General features: G+C 39.3%; 1 protein-coding gene across 5 annotated transcripts in view; it reads left to right on the forward strand.

Annotated features, from left to right (window-relative positions):
* The window catches only part of tll1 (tolloid-like 1), a 47,254-nt gene extending 35,674 nt beyond the window's left edge, over window positions 1–11,580 (forward strand). For 4 of the 5 annotated variants that reach the window (XM_051385342.1, XM_051385343.1, XM_051385341.1 and 1 more), the window contains 5 exons: window positions 1,735–1,860; window positions 5,135–5,262; window positions 8,200–8,413; window positions 8,688–8,938; window positions 9,587–11,580. In XM_051385342.1, coding sequence (XP_051241302.1) covers window positions 1,735–1,860; window positions 5,135–5,262; window positions 8,200–8,413; window positions 8,688–8,938; window positions 9,587–9,721 — 854 coding nt within the window. In that variant the 3' untranslated portion in view covers window positions 9,722–11,580. The remainder of the gene's footprint in view (window positions 1–1,734; window positions 1,861–5,134; window positions 5,263–8,199; window positions 8,414–8,687; window positions 8,939–9,586) is intronic. The other variant, XM_051385345.1, reaches the window with a different exon arrangement.
* Window positions 11,581–15,184: the final 3,604 nt, after the last annotated feature.

The raw sequence follows: 15,184 nt of genomic DNA on the forward strand, positions 1-15,184 counted from the left end.
GCACGGGAGGATGTGCTTACTTGTCGAGTGTTAGATGAGAAGATGAATAACCGTCTAATGTCTCTTCGTAAATACGAAGCTCCAGCCAGCAGTTGGCTTGCTTAGCTTAGCACAAAGAGTGTCCAAAGGTTGCAAAATACGCACACAAGCACATCTAAAGCTCACCAATTAACACACATATCTTGTTTGTTTACTCCACACAAAAGTTTATACATGCTGGGAAATCCTAAAATAGTTCAACTGCCTTAATGAGGTCATTATTTGAGCCAAAAGATATTAATTAACCCCAAAGAAAAAATCCAGAATAAGCAACAAAACAAGGCATTATTATACTTCCATTCTCTTTTCTGTTTGTATGGAAATTTATGGAGCAAAAATCTCTTCAAATTATTTATGGGGGGAATTTGTGGTCCACATTTAGGCGTCACCATGACAACCTAATGGCCCACATATCCTACCATGTACCGGGTGGACATAAAAATCCCAGAGAAGTAGGTCTCCAGTATCTTTCCAAATTCATGACATGAGGCTTACGAGATCTAAACGTGATGACAGACACTCTCATCACGTTTTACAGTTTCTCCTCAGTTGGCTGGGTGAACACATCAGACTGATATAGCAGTGGCTTCTGGCTCCAAGGGGAGCACAGCTGATGTGAAAACAGCTGCTACGGTCACAGTCGTTTCAGAGCCAAGGCCAGAGGTTGACCGCAGAGCGATCATAACCATGAACCCAAAGAGTAGCACAAAGACAGTTTTACAGGCCAACAGAACCACACAGACTTACACACACTAACTGACTTAACCCTCTGTAGTTGTCTGTTGTTGTTCTTAATGCTAACTCTTGTTAATGGTTTCTTCATTCCTTCCTGTTCACTAACTCTTCTTGGAAATCTTTAGATGGTAGTTTTGCAAAAAAAAAATCTACTTCATTCACTCTTTGCTAAGACCCACCCCTTAGTTACTGTTACTACGCCTCTCAAGCTTTCTGTTGCAGCATTATATTGCAAACAACAGATTTATTTATGCTTTATTGTTTGTTATAGTTTGGCACAAGTAACTCTAATGATCCAAAAAGTGCAAGAAAGAGGCGCTAACACTGATATGCAGTCGTACCGAGGACAGAGGATGTGTCCCCACAAAATACTGTATTTAGGTAATGGAATAGAAGTAACACTCGTTTACTTTTGTATGCAGTAAGATAGTTAGCCAGGCATGCTAATGTTTGCAGCTTACGAGCAGAGCGTACTCATTCATACAGTTTTGCATTATGTTTTTGGTTTAGTAAATTCTATAATCCAAAGCTTGAGGCCAGAAACAGTTGACCATCTCACGTAACGTTAACTCTCAGCCGTGTAATAAATACTTTAACATGACAATAATGAACACTATCTTACAGTTGTTCTGGGTGACCATGTTTGCCTAGCATGATTGCTGGATATGTATGTTCGTGTTTCTCTTTATTTGCCATCTGTCACCTTCTCTGTACCTTTTCTTTTGTTGAACTTGCCTTCTGAGTTTGATTTCCGTCCTTTCCTTTTATCACTGTTTCTCCTGTTGTCTGTCCCTCACCCCTTTTCATATCACCTCCCTTTTATTTTTCAAAAAGTCTCCTCCCCTTCCTTAAGGTCTAATTCTTCCACTCCTATCCCCTGCTTGACCTCTTGCTTCCCTCCACCTCCGTCCTTTTTGCTGTTTCCACATGAGTGATGTGTTGCATGTGTATCTCTCACAGACAAAGATGAGTGCAGCAAGGACAACGGCGGCTGCCAGCACGAGTGCATCAACACAGTGGGCTCTTACGTTTGTCAGTGTCGCCATGGCTTTGTACTGCATGAGAACAAACATGACTGTAAGGAAGGTGGGTTTCACGTACATTCACATCAGCACACACACTGGCATAAAAACATTGGACCGCACATGCACGTCCTGCCACATTCACACAAGCATGTGCTCATTCACAAGAACAACCATCGTCCATCATACAGCCCTTACTCAGTGTATCCACATCAGAGTCCACCTGACAGCAGACTGGCCCTTTCCATTTGAGGATATTTCTTTATTTTATATATTATATTTCCACACTTGAAGGCTGCAAGCAGAGCTGTAGACCTGAGACTTGGGACATGGGCACGTGTCACATTAAGTTACAAAGGTGAAGACTTGAGGGCTGTGAGACTTCAAGTCTCAAGCTTTGATCTTTGATCCTGGAACAACAGAAAAACAGTGGAAGAAACATTTTCAAACAGGCAATAATTTTTCTGTTTCCATTAATTAATCCTGTGCATTAAAATCACTTGCTGTCAGATATTAACATGTCTTAGAAGATAATTGCTTTGTCATTGTAATGCTCAGCATATCTGATGCCTAAACATTGTTTAGATTTGACTTGAAATTTGCTTATGATGACTTGTGCTTGCTCTAAAGGACTAGAGACTTAAAGGACTTGCGATTTACTTTGAAAGACTCGACTGGGACTTGTCTGAAATGAATCAAGACTCAAATTGGACTTGCTAGTCATCATAGCTCTGCTCACTGACACTCGACTTGCACTAAAGGTCTTGAGTCTTATTCCAAAAGACTTGAGATTTACTCTTAAATACTTGACACTTGACCTAGACTTGCCTCAAATAACTTGAGAGTTACACTGGACTGGTCCCAGACTTGAAGACAGGTTTCGAGTCACCACAGCTCTGCTCACTGAGACTAGACTTGCACTTAAATGACTTGCTTGAAAGGTGCAGAAATGCAGCACAAACAGACAAGTTCAAGATAATTACTGCAGAAATACCCTATAAAGTTGTTAAGTTAGAAATCATATACAAACTTATAATACAGCATTTGTTTTTGTATCAAGGTACTGGTATTGTGTTCCAGGGGTTGGGACTCGAACTTGTCTCAAATGACTTCAAAACAGCTCCGCTTGCAAGTCACTAAGGGTGTGTTCACTGTGATGTGTGCTTGTGTTTGTATGTGAGAAACAGAGACGGGAAAAGGTTTCAGTTTGACAGAAAACAGTATTTATAAGTTGTTAGCACATTCCCATGTGCGCGCACACACACAGACAGACACACACACACACACACACACACACACACAGACACACAACTGTTGAATTGACATATTATACTCGACTCTTTGAAGTTGAACTTTTGAACGTTTGCACACACACCACATCAATACACACATACACACCTCACTAAAGGCTCCCTGTGCTGCTCATAAAAACTCTCATGTTTCAAACATCTGGGAGCTTGAAAGCTTCACATGTAGCGCGGTCTTCCTGTGTATGTGTGTGTTTGTGTGTGTATGTGTGTGTTTATGTGTGCATTAGACCAGCTTGACCCAGTAACCTTGCCGAGTCATGTAAATCCATATTCCCATCACACAGCTTGTGTCCGTGTGTGGTTATGATAACACACAAAGTATATGCGTGTGAAAGTTTCAACATGTGGAGATGGACATTTGGATAGCGTGACACGTGTTGTTAACATGTTGGATTCATATAAACAACAACTTTTAGTGATAGCAGTCACCTGCCAGAAGTGTGTGAGACTAAAGACATAAAAACTTGTGGTCTCAGGGATCCTGTTTAATCTTTTTCATGAAAGGAAGACATCTGTTAAACCTGAAACTGTCATTAACTTACTTACTGGTAATATTATGATACTGTGGCATTGTAAACTATTACATTTCCTGTTATCTACAATAACTTGATAAATGTGAAAAGATGTTTTTGCTGCCATGTCTTAAATCTGTATGATGTAAGTAGTTAGACTTTTTAACTACACGAGGTGTGAGGGTCTTCTATAACAATAGTGTAGTGTGTGTGTGTATGTGTGTGTGTGTGTGTGTGTGTGTGTGTGTGTGTGTGTGTGGAATATTACTTCTGTAATTAATACTTTGCCTGTTAGAAAACTCCCCTTTACATTTATATACATGGTTCTTGTAAAGTCATCCATCTCATTGTGTACATGGGTTCAGTTTGTCTGACTCTAAATAAAAAGTGTCACTCTGGAACACACCTTGTTGTCTTGTGCATGCCTCCTGCCTCTCATCACCTTCATTAAGCCACGGCATTCATCTAACTCAAACCATACACATACATGCGAATGCAATGTGTGGCTGTGAGGGCTGCTGTGGGTAGATTTTGGTGCAGTTTTTAAGCGATTTAAAACTCTTCAGGAGGAAAGCAGTCGGCAAGAGTCCCAACTTCAACCAGAAAGAGTTGCTACAGTGTTAGTCCTCAGCTGATGTGTTGTCACGAAGTAGAGTATTAGAGTTATAGTTAGTTGCCCATCAGTGCCACTGAAACTAAGCTAATGAGTTGTATTTCAAAGTGTAAATATTTTTAGTGGATTGTCTTGAGTATGATGTTGGTAATGCTCAGCTGTGAGGAATCTGGGAGTATCTAACAAAACAATAACAGAGCAATTGGCTACAGATGAAAAACAGCCTTTTGGCCTATTTATTAATGTGCATCATCCCTGTTTGTGTCAGCCATCAGCATTCAGTTGGTTGAGATCTGGTGACTGAAAGCATATGATTCACATCCTTTTCATACTATCAGATTATTCAGTGAGTCCATGTACGATGGACAGATTGCTAGAACAGCATTTAGAAATGTTTAGGATGCAGTCCTACATAACATGTGTTTATGAGCCATTCACTAAACATCCAATCACAGAGTGCCTATATTGAACAAAGCAGTGTTTGCAATGTGTACTGTGTTTAGTAGGAATGGTTAAAGACTGTAACTATAAGCACCATAAATCATCTTGTCTCTACTTTTGGTCCATATGATGAATATTATACAGATCACATTCAAGGTTCAGATAACATCCAGAATAATTTAAACCTTTTGGATTGTTTTGTCTTTTGGTTCTTTGTGTGCTATACTCCATCAATGCATACAGTACAGGAGGTTTACCTTAGCAGTGTTTGTTTAAAGCATGCGTGCATGTGAAACTCACACTGAACTTGTCATCAGGATGTGTTTCTTTGAAATCCTTTCTCTCTCTTTTGGTTCTCTTGTTTCTCTCCTTCCTGTTCCCTTTCCATTTCCTCTGACCTTTTCCTGTGCAGCCATGATTTTAACTTCCTCTCTATGTGTGTGCTTGCGTGTGTGTGTCCAGCTGAGTGTGAGCATAAGATCCACAGCCCCAGTGGGACCCTAAGCAGCCCTAACTGGCCAGACAAGTATCCCAGCCGTAAGGAGTGCACCTGGGACATCACAGCCACGCCAGGACACCGAGTCAAAATAGTAAGTGTGCTGAAATCAAACACATTCTGGGGCTTGTGAAGCATTTGTCTTAGGCTTTTTAAACCCTTTAGCATGATTGGCCTTCTTCCCTTCCTCATAACAACACATTACTCTGTCTGCGGGGTCATATCGTATGTAAAAGCCCCAGGCTGCCCTCCCCCTTCTTGCTCGATGATCTCTATTTCCCATGTTCCACTTTCGAAACCCAAATGTAAATGGAGGAGAAAGTACACGTTTGTATATTCGGGCTAAATTCAAACGTGTGCTCATGCATTAGAAAGAGGCCTTGGGCAGTGGCCATCTGTGTCCTCCTGTCTTTCTGTGTGTGTGTGTATATACGCCTGTGTTTAGCCTGCATGTGTGCACACATGCGTGCATTTGTGCATGTAAGCATTTATGTGTCACTACAGATAGTCGAATGCACATTTTTGAGTTAGTGAAGATGTACGTATTAAGGAATATAGGCTGTGGAAAGGAGGCTGAAAAGTTCTAAGTTTGATTTGCATAGTTATTTGTCCAAAGAGAGTCAGAAAGGGAGAATGGAGAGGAGATAATCTCAACTTCTGTGTAAGTACATTAGCTCAAACAGATGGTGTTCGGCTAACAGTGTTGCTGCAAAAGGAGTTTCTCCTGACTCAGGTGCATTCACAGAAAATGCTTAGTGACGTTTGCAAGCTCAAGTAGCAGAGGTGAGAGCACGGTCTAGACACACACACACACACACACACACACACACACACACACACACACACACACACACACACACACACACTTACAGTCACACAGCTTGCTTCAGGTAATCCTCCTCCACTCATGCTTCTAAATAGTATCACACACACAAACACAGTGCAGCCTTTACAATATGCACACACATTCCTGGCCTAGACACACAGACTCAAATGTCAAATGCTCTCATATAAACACACACACACACACACACACACACACACACACACACACACACACACACACACACACACTACAGTATGTTGTCCTGCAAAGTAATGGGATTTGGCGCCTCACCTCACTTCCACTCTGCAACCACATGCTGAGATTGCTGCATGTTATCAAAACTGTCATCAACTGTCATTAAGTTTTGATAATCTCGCATCACCACTTACATAACCGAAAACACAAATTACATCATCAGCTAACACATTTAATAGTTTTTGCACCAGTTTTGAATATGTGGTAAATTTGTTTGTGTGTGTGGGTATTTGTGTGTGTGTGTGTGTGTGTGTGTGTGTGTGTGTGTGTGTGTGTGTGTGTGTGTGTGTGTTGAGATTAGCAGGCGTGCTCTCTATATCCACAGTAATGACATCACAGCGGGATAAATTTAATACCAGAAATCTGAGCATAGACATGAAGGTCACTCTGTTATTGCTTCTTCACTCTCTGTCTGTCACACACACACACACACAGATTCACACACTATATTCTCTCTGGAGTAGTAAACGCATCCAGAAAACCAGCATCTCAGCCGAGCTACAGTCAGAAACATCTGCAAGCCATCACAACCCCCAAAACACCTTCGCTCTCCTTTTTCCTTCCGTCTGGTTTGGTAAAAATCAAATTTGGTGTGGTGTTTGTGGTGGCGTGATGGAGCACGGCTCAGGACACAATCAGAGAGGTGTGTGACTGTGTGTGGGAGAGAGGCCTGCAAGGTGTTATGACTCAGCTCACGGTGACTTGATTAGATTATGAATCGTGACAGTGTGTACATGCATGTCAGTGTGTAAGCAATGTGTAGGCAAAGAAGAAGGGAGGCAGGGGTTCTGCTCTGTAGTATTAAAGAATATGCAAATATATTTATTTTGGTTTGAAAGACTTTTAAATGTGTATAACACTACGTAAGAGCCTGAAAAATGATTTATAAAATTTGTCAGCTACAAAAATGCCTCATATTGTAGCACTATGTAGTACTATGTGTATCTTTATAGTTACTGTCAGTTCATTATTTTGGTTTTGAGTCCTAACTTTACTGTTTCGGTTCAGTCTCACAACTGTAATTATGTCTTTTTTGGCAAACAGGCAGATGGAAAGCTAGAAAAACACAGTAAACACTGTCTGCTACCTAGCACTAAATGGCTGACAGACAAACTAAGTGACTGGCTGATGAACATAGTGGAGCATTAAGCAGCTAAAAAGACAGATAATTTTCTCAGGAGGTGGTGGAGACCAAAAACAGAGCTAAAAATCAAGTGATTATTGGACTTACATTCATTTGGTGGCCAGAATCACGACCCAACAAGTTTGCCATATAAACTTAAAAGGTGGTCAGTGCTGTGTTCAGATTGTTTATCCAAGTTTCCAGTAAATCAGTTATCACCGGTTTAATTTGTTTGACTTGTTTCTAAGTAAAGCTCTTTAAACTTTTTTAGCTTTTACATCCAACTACATTGGCTCTGAACTCAGAAGCCTTGTTGCTTTTGAAATGATTAGATCCCAATTCAGAGACACACTAAAAGGAAATGACTCTCACATTATAACAAAAGAAACACTCTCTTTCATACGCTCTCTTCTACTTTTTACTCTGACTTTCCTTCTGACTGTCTTTCATTCTTGTTTCTCTCTGATTTCTCTTTTCCTTTGAATCTGGTCAGGCATATGTGCATATAGTACATACATTTGTGGCTTTTTTGTGATTTATGTCGACAAATAAGAACGTCATCAACTGAAAAGTTACTTCATCTACTATTGCTTTCCTGAGGGTTTGAGTTATCCATCTGTGATTTCTGCCATCATCTTAATACAATGGAGGCCAGTGTAGTTTCATTTGTGGTCCCATTTCTTCTGGACCAGCTTCAAAAGATTTTACTGGAACTACTTTCTAACAAAGAAATAGTTTCTATAGAAACTGGACAGCGAGGTCAACAGTTCTCACTCATAGCTCACTCAGTGATCTCTCATCCTCCATGTCTCTCTCTACCTTTCCAGACCTTCAACGAGTTTGAGATCGAGCAGCATCAGGAGTGTGCATATGACCATCTGGAGGCCTTTGATGGGGACAGTGACACGGCAGCCATCTTGGGTCGATTGTGTGGCAGTAAGATCCCGGAGCAGCTGGTTTCTACAGGCAACAAGATGTACCTCCGCTTCATTTCTGATGCCTCAGTACAAAGGAAGGGCTTCCAAGCTACACACTCCACAGGTGTGTGTGTCTGTGTGGAAGCATATTTAAGTGTTAATGTATGTTAGCAATAATATTTAACTTTATGTGTGTGAGCTTTTGTGTTCGCAAAGAGCATCACTCACAGTCACCAGCTGAGATTTAAGTTTGAATAGTTTTTTTAGAGCAACATCTCCCTCTAGTGGTTCACAGCAGCACATACATGATGAAAATCATTCACTAAATCTGACTTGAGTTTACGGACTGTCTGGGACAAATGGTTTATTTCACTCTTTCTAACCTTGTGTCTCTGCAGAGTGTGGAGGCCGTCTGAAAGCAGAAGCTCGTCAGAAGAACCTCTACTCTCATTCCCAGTTTGGAGACAATAATTACCCAGGTCACACTGACTGCGAGTGGCTGCTGACAGCCGAACAGGGCTACGGCATCGAACTGAGCTTCATTACTTTTGAGGTAGAGGAGGAAGCCGACTGTGGTTATGACTACATCGAGTTGTACAATGGGTACGACGCCAACTCACATCGACTTGGCCGCTTCTGCGGTTCAGGGGTAAGGCTTTATGTTCTCATCTGAGATCCATTTTTTATCTTTGATGTGAAAACCTTTAAAGAACTACATCAATGTATATTTCCTGACCCTCAGGACAAGTCTGATGATATTGTTTTAATGTTAACAAGTCTCGTGAAAAGATCAAAACTAACAATTTCACTAATAAGAATAGTTTGTGCAACCACACTGTTGCACTGGGTGACAAGTTCCTTCATTACAATGATCATCTGTAGTACAGTTTAAGGAGGTTATGGGGAAAAACCACAAAACAGGAGAGTGCAGGGAAAAAGCACTGAAATAAGGTAGAAACTCTGTAACATTACTCCGTTACAATTAACAGTTCTGCACTGAAAATGTTAGTTAAGTAAAAATAAAAGTACAATAAATGGCCCCTGTGAGTGATACTCAATAAAGTACCTCAAATCTGTACTTAAATCGGTACTTGAGTTATTGCACCTAGTTATATTCCACCAATTAGAACGACAAAGCTCAAACATGTTTCAAGTTTTAGCTTCAGAATGAGTGGAAGGGAAAAAGAACGTACACCAACGCTGTATTTGATTATAGTTAATGGATTAAATGAGTGATATGAACCTCTAAATGTCTGAGAAACTGCTTCACGTGTTCCCTCCATCTTCCCATCCTCAGCCCAGGGAGGGGATCTACTCGCCCGGAGCCGCTATGCTCATCCGTTTCCATAGCGACGACACAATCAGCAAGAAGGGCTTCCACATCCTCTACACGAGCACCAAGTTCCAGGAGAGCCTTCACACCAGGAAATGACCTCACACGCAGCCCGCAACCTCCGACCTCTGTGCAGCCTGTTACCCTGACCTTCACCATGGCAATGAGAAAAAGTACAGCCTGTCCCCTCTTCTTGGACCCACAGACAGATGTGGACACTCGCCAGCCCCCCGGGAGGAAGATGACACTTAAGTGAACATTTGTCTCCTTCTGTGGCTCTGCACAGGTCAACACACTCTGAGACGAGACGGGGGGAAAAACAACGAGATATCGATGTGAGCTTCTACAAACACGGGGGGGAAACACGCTGACGATTTGAGTGAGCCATTTTTTGTGTGGAGGAGATGGTCTTCATTACTGGACATCAAGCTACCCTCAGTGTGGGCAGAGGGGTTGCTGAGGATCCATATCAGTTTACTGAGATACTCATGGTTGCACAAATGCAAACAAACGAGTACAAACACACATAAACGCAGTAGATTCATATTCAGAATTATAAACTATGGATGCTTGAGGAACTGAGGAGCTTCCACCTAAAAGAAAATGCATCCAACGAGGGAGTTTTGACTCTTTTTCTGACTCCTTGAGCTGTGCAACTTACTGTGATCAGACGGCTGCTTGTATCCACAGTAACTGAGAGGAAACTCTAAATAGACATTTTTATTGCCTTTGATGCCTGGGAACTGGTCTCTTCAACCCAGCTCAGAACGGCTGCAGATGATTTTATTTCATGTCTTATTGTAAAACCCATTGTGTTTACTGTACGTGTGTCTGTGTGTACAGAGAAAAGAACAAAAAAACAAAAGGCTGAAATCCGTCATTTGCCCTTTTGCTTAAAGCTTATGCAGACGACCATCGTGGAATGGAAAAAAAAAATAAAAACGCAAATGGAGAATTTCCAAATGATCTGTGATGTTAATGTTAAGCCTTGCATTGTGTTGTGTGTGTCCATGCTGTTTTTTTTTTTTTTTTGCACCACCTTGTAACAAACCAAGCAACTTTCACGGATGTTTCCAGTTTCCACCTCACCCCTCAACCCCCCAATTAACAGTGGATATCGGAAGGGAATATTTTCACAGCTGTCTCTCGGAGTGACACGATTCTGATTGAAGGAGAGATTCCCATGGTGCTAAAAATAAAAATACACTGAATGACAGATGACTGCGGATGGAAATAAAGGTTTTTCAATAGGAGACAGTCAGTGTGCAAACAGCACGCTGCATCAACAGCACTAGTCCTGTGGAACTACAATATTGCCTTAGAACCAAAATGTATGCTATCGGAGGTCGCTCCTATGCTCTTACACAGGTGTCTTGTGTCAGCGGAGTGTTTTCAAGGTTTTTTGGCAGCGTATTTCATTTGTTTGGATATCTTGAATGGTTTTATTGTAAAAAAAACAAACAAACATGGGAAATGTAGTCTGTGTGTGAGATAGAGTGTCAATGGTGCATGTGTGTTTGTGTGTCATTTTTGTAGCAGCTCTCAGAGATACATACACACACTTACACGTCCACAAATACACAAAAACACACCTCATTTGTGTGCATTTTCCCAAACATATCTGAACACACACTTCCCTTCTGTAATATTTGGAGCGTGGAGAGCAAAGTGCTGTAAAGTTGAAGGAATATCAATGTGCACACATGCTGCATCATTTCTGTGTTCAATGCAAATGTGTAAGTGTGTGTTTTAGGAGATTATAGAGAAATAATGTACGTGTGTGTCTGTAAACTGTATGTTTTTAAGTTGAATCATTCATTGCTGTACGTGCCAAGCTCCAGGTGACCCTGATCCACTGTAGTTTTTGTTTTATCATTCCACCTCTGTGTCTGTAGTTCAGAGACACTGACATGACATCCTCTGTATCAGTCATTAAAATACACACAGGTAAAAAACTACACGCATCTGTGTTTCATGGATCATTGCAGTGTTTTGTGAATGAATTTATTATTATTATTCTATTTTTTTTTTTACTTGTTTGGATGAGACAAGTACTGTGCTGAGTGCCAAGTATTGCTCCATCAATCAAATCCTGGAATTTTCCCTTTGTGATAATTATATTCAAGTGTTTTCTTTCACAAGATTATTATATTCTGAAAGGAAATTTGATGCTATTTAATGATCTGTTGTAATTTATTACTCAGTTTCCCAGTCATAGTCCATTGCAAAGGTGTAGTAAAAGAAGTCATCCTAAACAAAACCTTAAAGACAATTTGAGTGTTTTTGTTACACTAACTTTTATTTCCAGTTTGCAGTTGTTCACTTTAAAGCTCCTACATCTGTATATATGATTCTATTTCACTCATGTTATGTGTTTATCTAGAAGTCTGGAGTGTGCAACAGTAAATATAGCCTTTTTCAGTGTTAAATTATATTGAAAATTGATATGCATGTTTGCTTTCTTGCCGAGAGTTTGACGAGAAGATCAATTCCAAATATGAAACTACAGCTAGTAGCCGGTTAGTTTAGCTTTAGAGGTGATGGTAGGTGATTCATTTTCTGTCATCATTTCAGCTCTAAAATGATTACTTTCTAGGAACAATAGCTCCCAGTTACTCTGGATAATGCACAGACTGGAGTTCATTAAAAACTATTTACAATTATTTTCTTTAATAATTAAGCATACGGTCTATTTACTCCTCACAAGTTCCCAAAACCTATGGCGATGCATTAAAATGTCTTGTTTCGTCTGACCAATTTGCTAGACGACTAAAGAAAAGCTGAAAATATTCACATTTGAGCTGAAACAAGTAATTTTGTTGCCATATTTGATTAAAAATGACTTTAAAGATTAATCAATTATCAAAATAGTTAGCATAAAGACTGGAAACGTGAGGAAACAGCTAGCCTGACTACAAAGTTTTTACACAAAGGTGATTTTTGTACAGATTAAACAAACAAAATGTAGCCTAATCTGTTAATTAATGAGCTTTAGAGGTGATTGTAGGTGATTTTGTGACGTGGAAATTATAGTCTTCCTTATTTAATTCATTTAATTTAATTTACATAGCACCAGATTACAACATACGTAATCTCAGGACACTATTCACATAGAGAGGTCTAGACCGTACTCTCTCCCACCATTAGCAAGCACTTGGCGACAGTGGCAAGAAAATAACCATTGTGTTAATTATAGTCTTTCAATCATATTCTATCTCACAATTGATATATTTTCATCTTTTAACATTATGCTGCAACTCTATAAAAGCTAAAACATATGTAAGCAGTGTGCCAGATAGAAATTAAATAGTGTCCAACCCAAAGAGCAACAACAGGAGGTCTGATTACGCAGCCGATTACCTCTGACCCCACACATGACTCCTGCAGACACAGAACAGCTGATCAATTAGGTCTGTTCTTGTAGGTTCTTTTTTTAAATGTGTTATTTATAATTAAACACTAGAAGTGTTTTGATTTACCCTGGTGGCCCTTCCAAGCTGTACCATACTGTATGTAGGCAGTGCCATTGGTTCATTATGATACAACCAGTGAGGCACAACAAGATTTATAATTATAAATGAAATAATAGAGAGATGTATAGAAAAAAAGTATCTCTGTATATTTTAGGCTAGGAGCAACAGCAGTGTTCCTTTACATAAATAAACATCTACTTTTGACTTTTGACCCATTTTACACATAACAGCTTGGTGGTGTCTTGAGGATAAGCCACTTACCTTTATAGGATCAGTTAGATGAGCTTCAGTTGTCACACATTTGGTGCAACAGACCTCCAGCTGTTTGCTGCCACTGTTATACAACCAGTTAACTACTAGAGGGCGCTCAGTCTGAGCTTTTCAATGGTCAGTGCTCTGAAACAGTGCTCTGAAAGTGTTTTTAGTGCTATCACTTAAAATTAATGGTTGCTGACTTTTCATGATAGCATTGGTTAGGGTTATATGAATGTGGACCATTAATCAACACATGTAAAACTAATTAATACCTGTTAGAAGGTGAAACAATACCTTTAAATTGAACATTTATTATGAGAGCAAAGCTCCTTAGTGTTCATGTTGTATATTTATGTTGGATTAACACCATATATTGTCGAACTGGGTCAGGTTGACATTTACAGCCTGTAGTGTCATAATGGGTCTCACGCAAGAAGTGAAGTACAAATGAACAAACAAACGTAAGGAAATATAGGTATTGAATTCAAGGAACATAAAAAAAGGCATGAATATCATATAATAAGATGACATTATATGTTTTAGAGTAATTATCTATCTATCTTTAAGAGAATGTGGCTGTATGAGGCCCATTGTTTGTCTGACCAGTGTGTTAGATCTGCTTCAGTGTTTAACTTTGGCTCCATCTATAGTCCATCCACAGAACTGCAATCAGACTGTGACCATTATGGTATGTTTAGGCCGAGCTAAGGACACACAAATTAAAAAAAAAAATCACATTTTCTCACTTACCTTTAATGGTCTAATATACCTTTGCGTATAGCTTTGGTTTCATTTCCTGAAGTTTCGAGAACAACCCCACTGAGACTTCTACCCCTCAATTATATCAAGTTGAAAAGAGTTTAGTTTGTGCTGCTCAAAGCATAAAAAAAATATGTGAACAACTTATTCTTATTCATGCATACAGGAGCAGGGACAATGTAGAATTTATAAAAAACAAATTCTGTGTTTATTCAAAGCCTTTAAAACAAGGTTTGAACTGGTCTATTTTTAAAATGACTCATGAACAAGCCATGTAACCTATAAAGGTTTTTAATTATAAATTCCACTTTGGTCCTGCTCCTAAAAAAGTGAGAGACTAAAGTTCTTTGTCTTGAGATTACAACTTTTCATCTTTAAGTAAACAAAGTCTCTGCAGCCTAAGAATTATCCATTGAACACACAAGTATTTTTCTGGAAAAATGATTTAGAGCTACAACTAACAATTATTCTAGTTATGGATTAATCTGCTGGTTATTTTCATAGTTTTGGTTCAGAAACTGTTGGAGAATAGTGAAAATGTCAGTCTCAATTTCCCTGAGCCCAAGGTTGCATATTCAAATATTCTTCGTCAGTTCAAAAAACATAATGCAGTTTACTTACATATAAGAAATTTTTGCCTGAAAAATTAATCAAAACTATTAACTGATTATCAAAATAGTTGCTGATTAATTTTATGTCATCATTTCAGCTCTAAAATGATTACTTTCTAGGAACAACATCCCGGTTACTCTGGATAATGCACAGACTGGAGTTCATTAAAAACTATTTACAATTATTTTCTTTAATAATTAAGCATACGGTCTGTTTACTCCTCACAAGTTCCCAAAGCCTATGGTGATGCATTAAAATGTCTTGTTTTGTCTGACCAATTTGCTAGACGACTAAAGAAAAGCTGAAAATATTCACATTTGAGCTGAAACAAGTAATTTTGTTGCCATCAATTATCAAAATAGTTGTTAATTAATTAATTCATTCATTAATTAACTCTGGAAAATCTGACTTTTCCTCAGGAACTATTATCTACTGAAAATATAAAATGATACCTGGATGAACT

Source organism: Dicentrarchus labrax, unplaced genomic scaffold (assembly GCF_905237075.1).
Source record: "Dicentrarchus labrax unplaced genomic scaffold, dlabrax2021, whole genome shotgun sequence".
Lineage (NCBI taxonomy): Eukaryota > Metazoa > Chordata > Actinopteri > Moronidae > Dicentrarchus > Dicentrarchus labrax.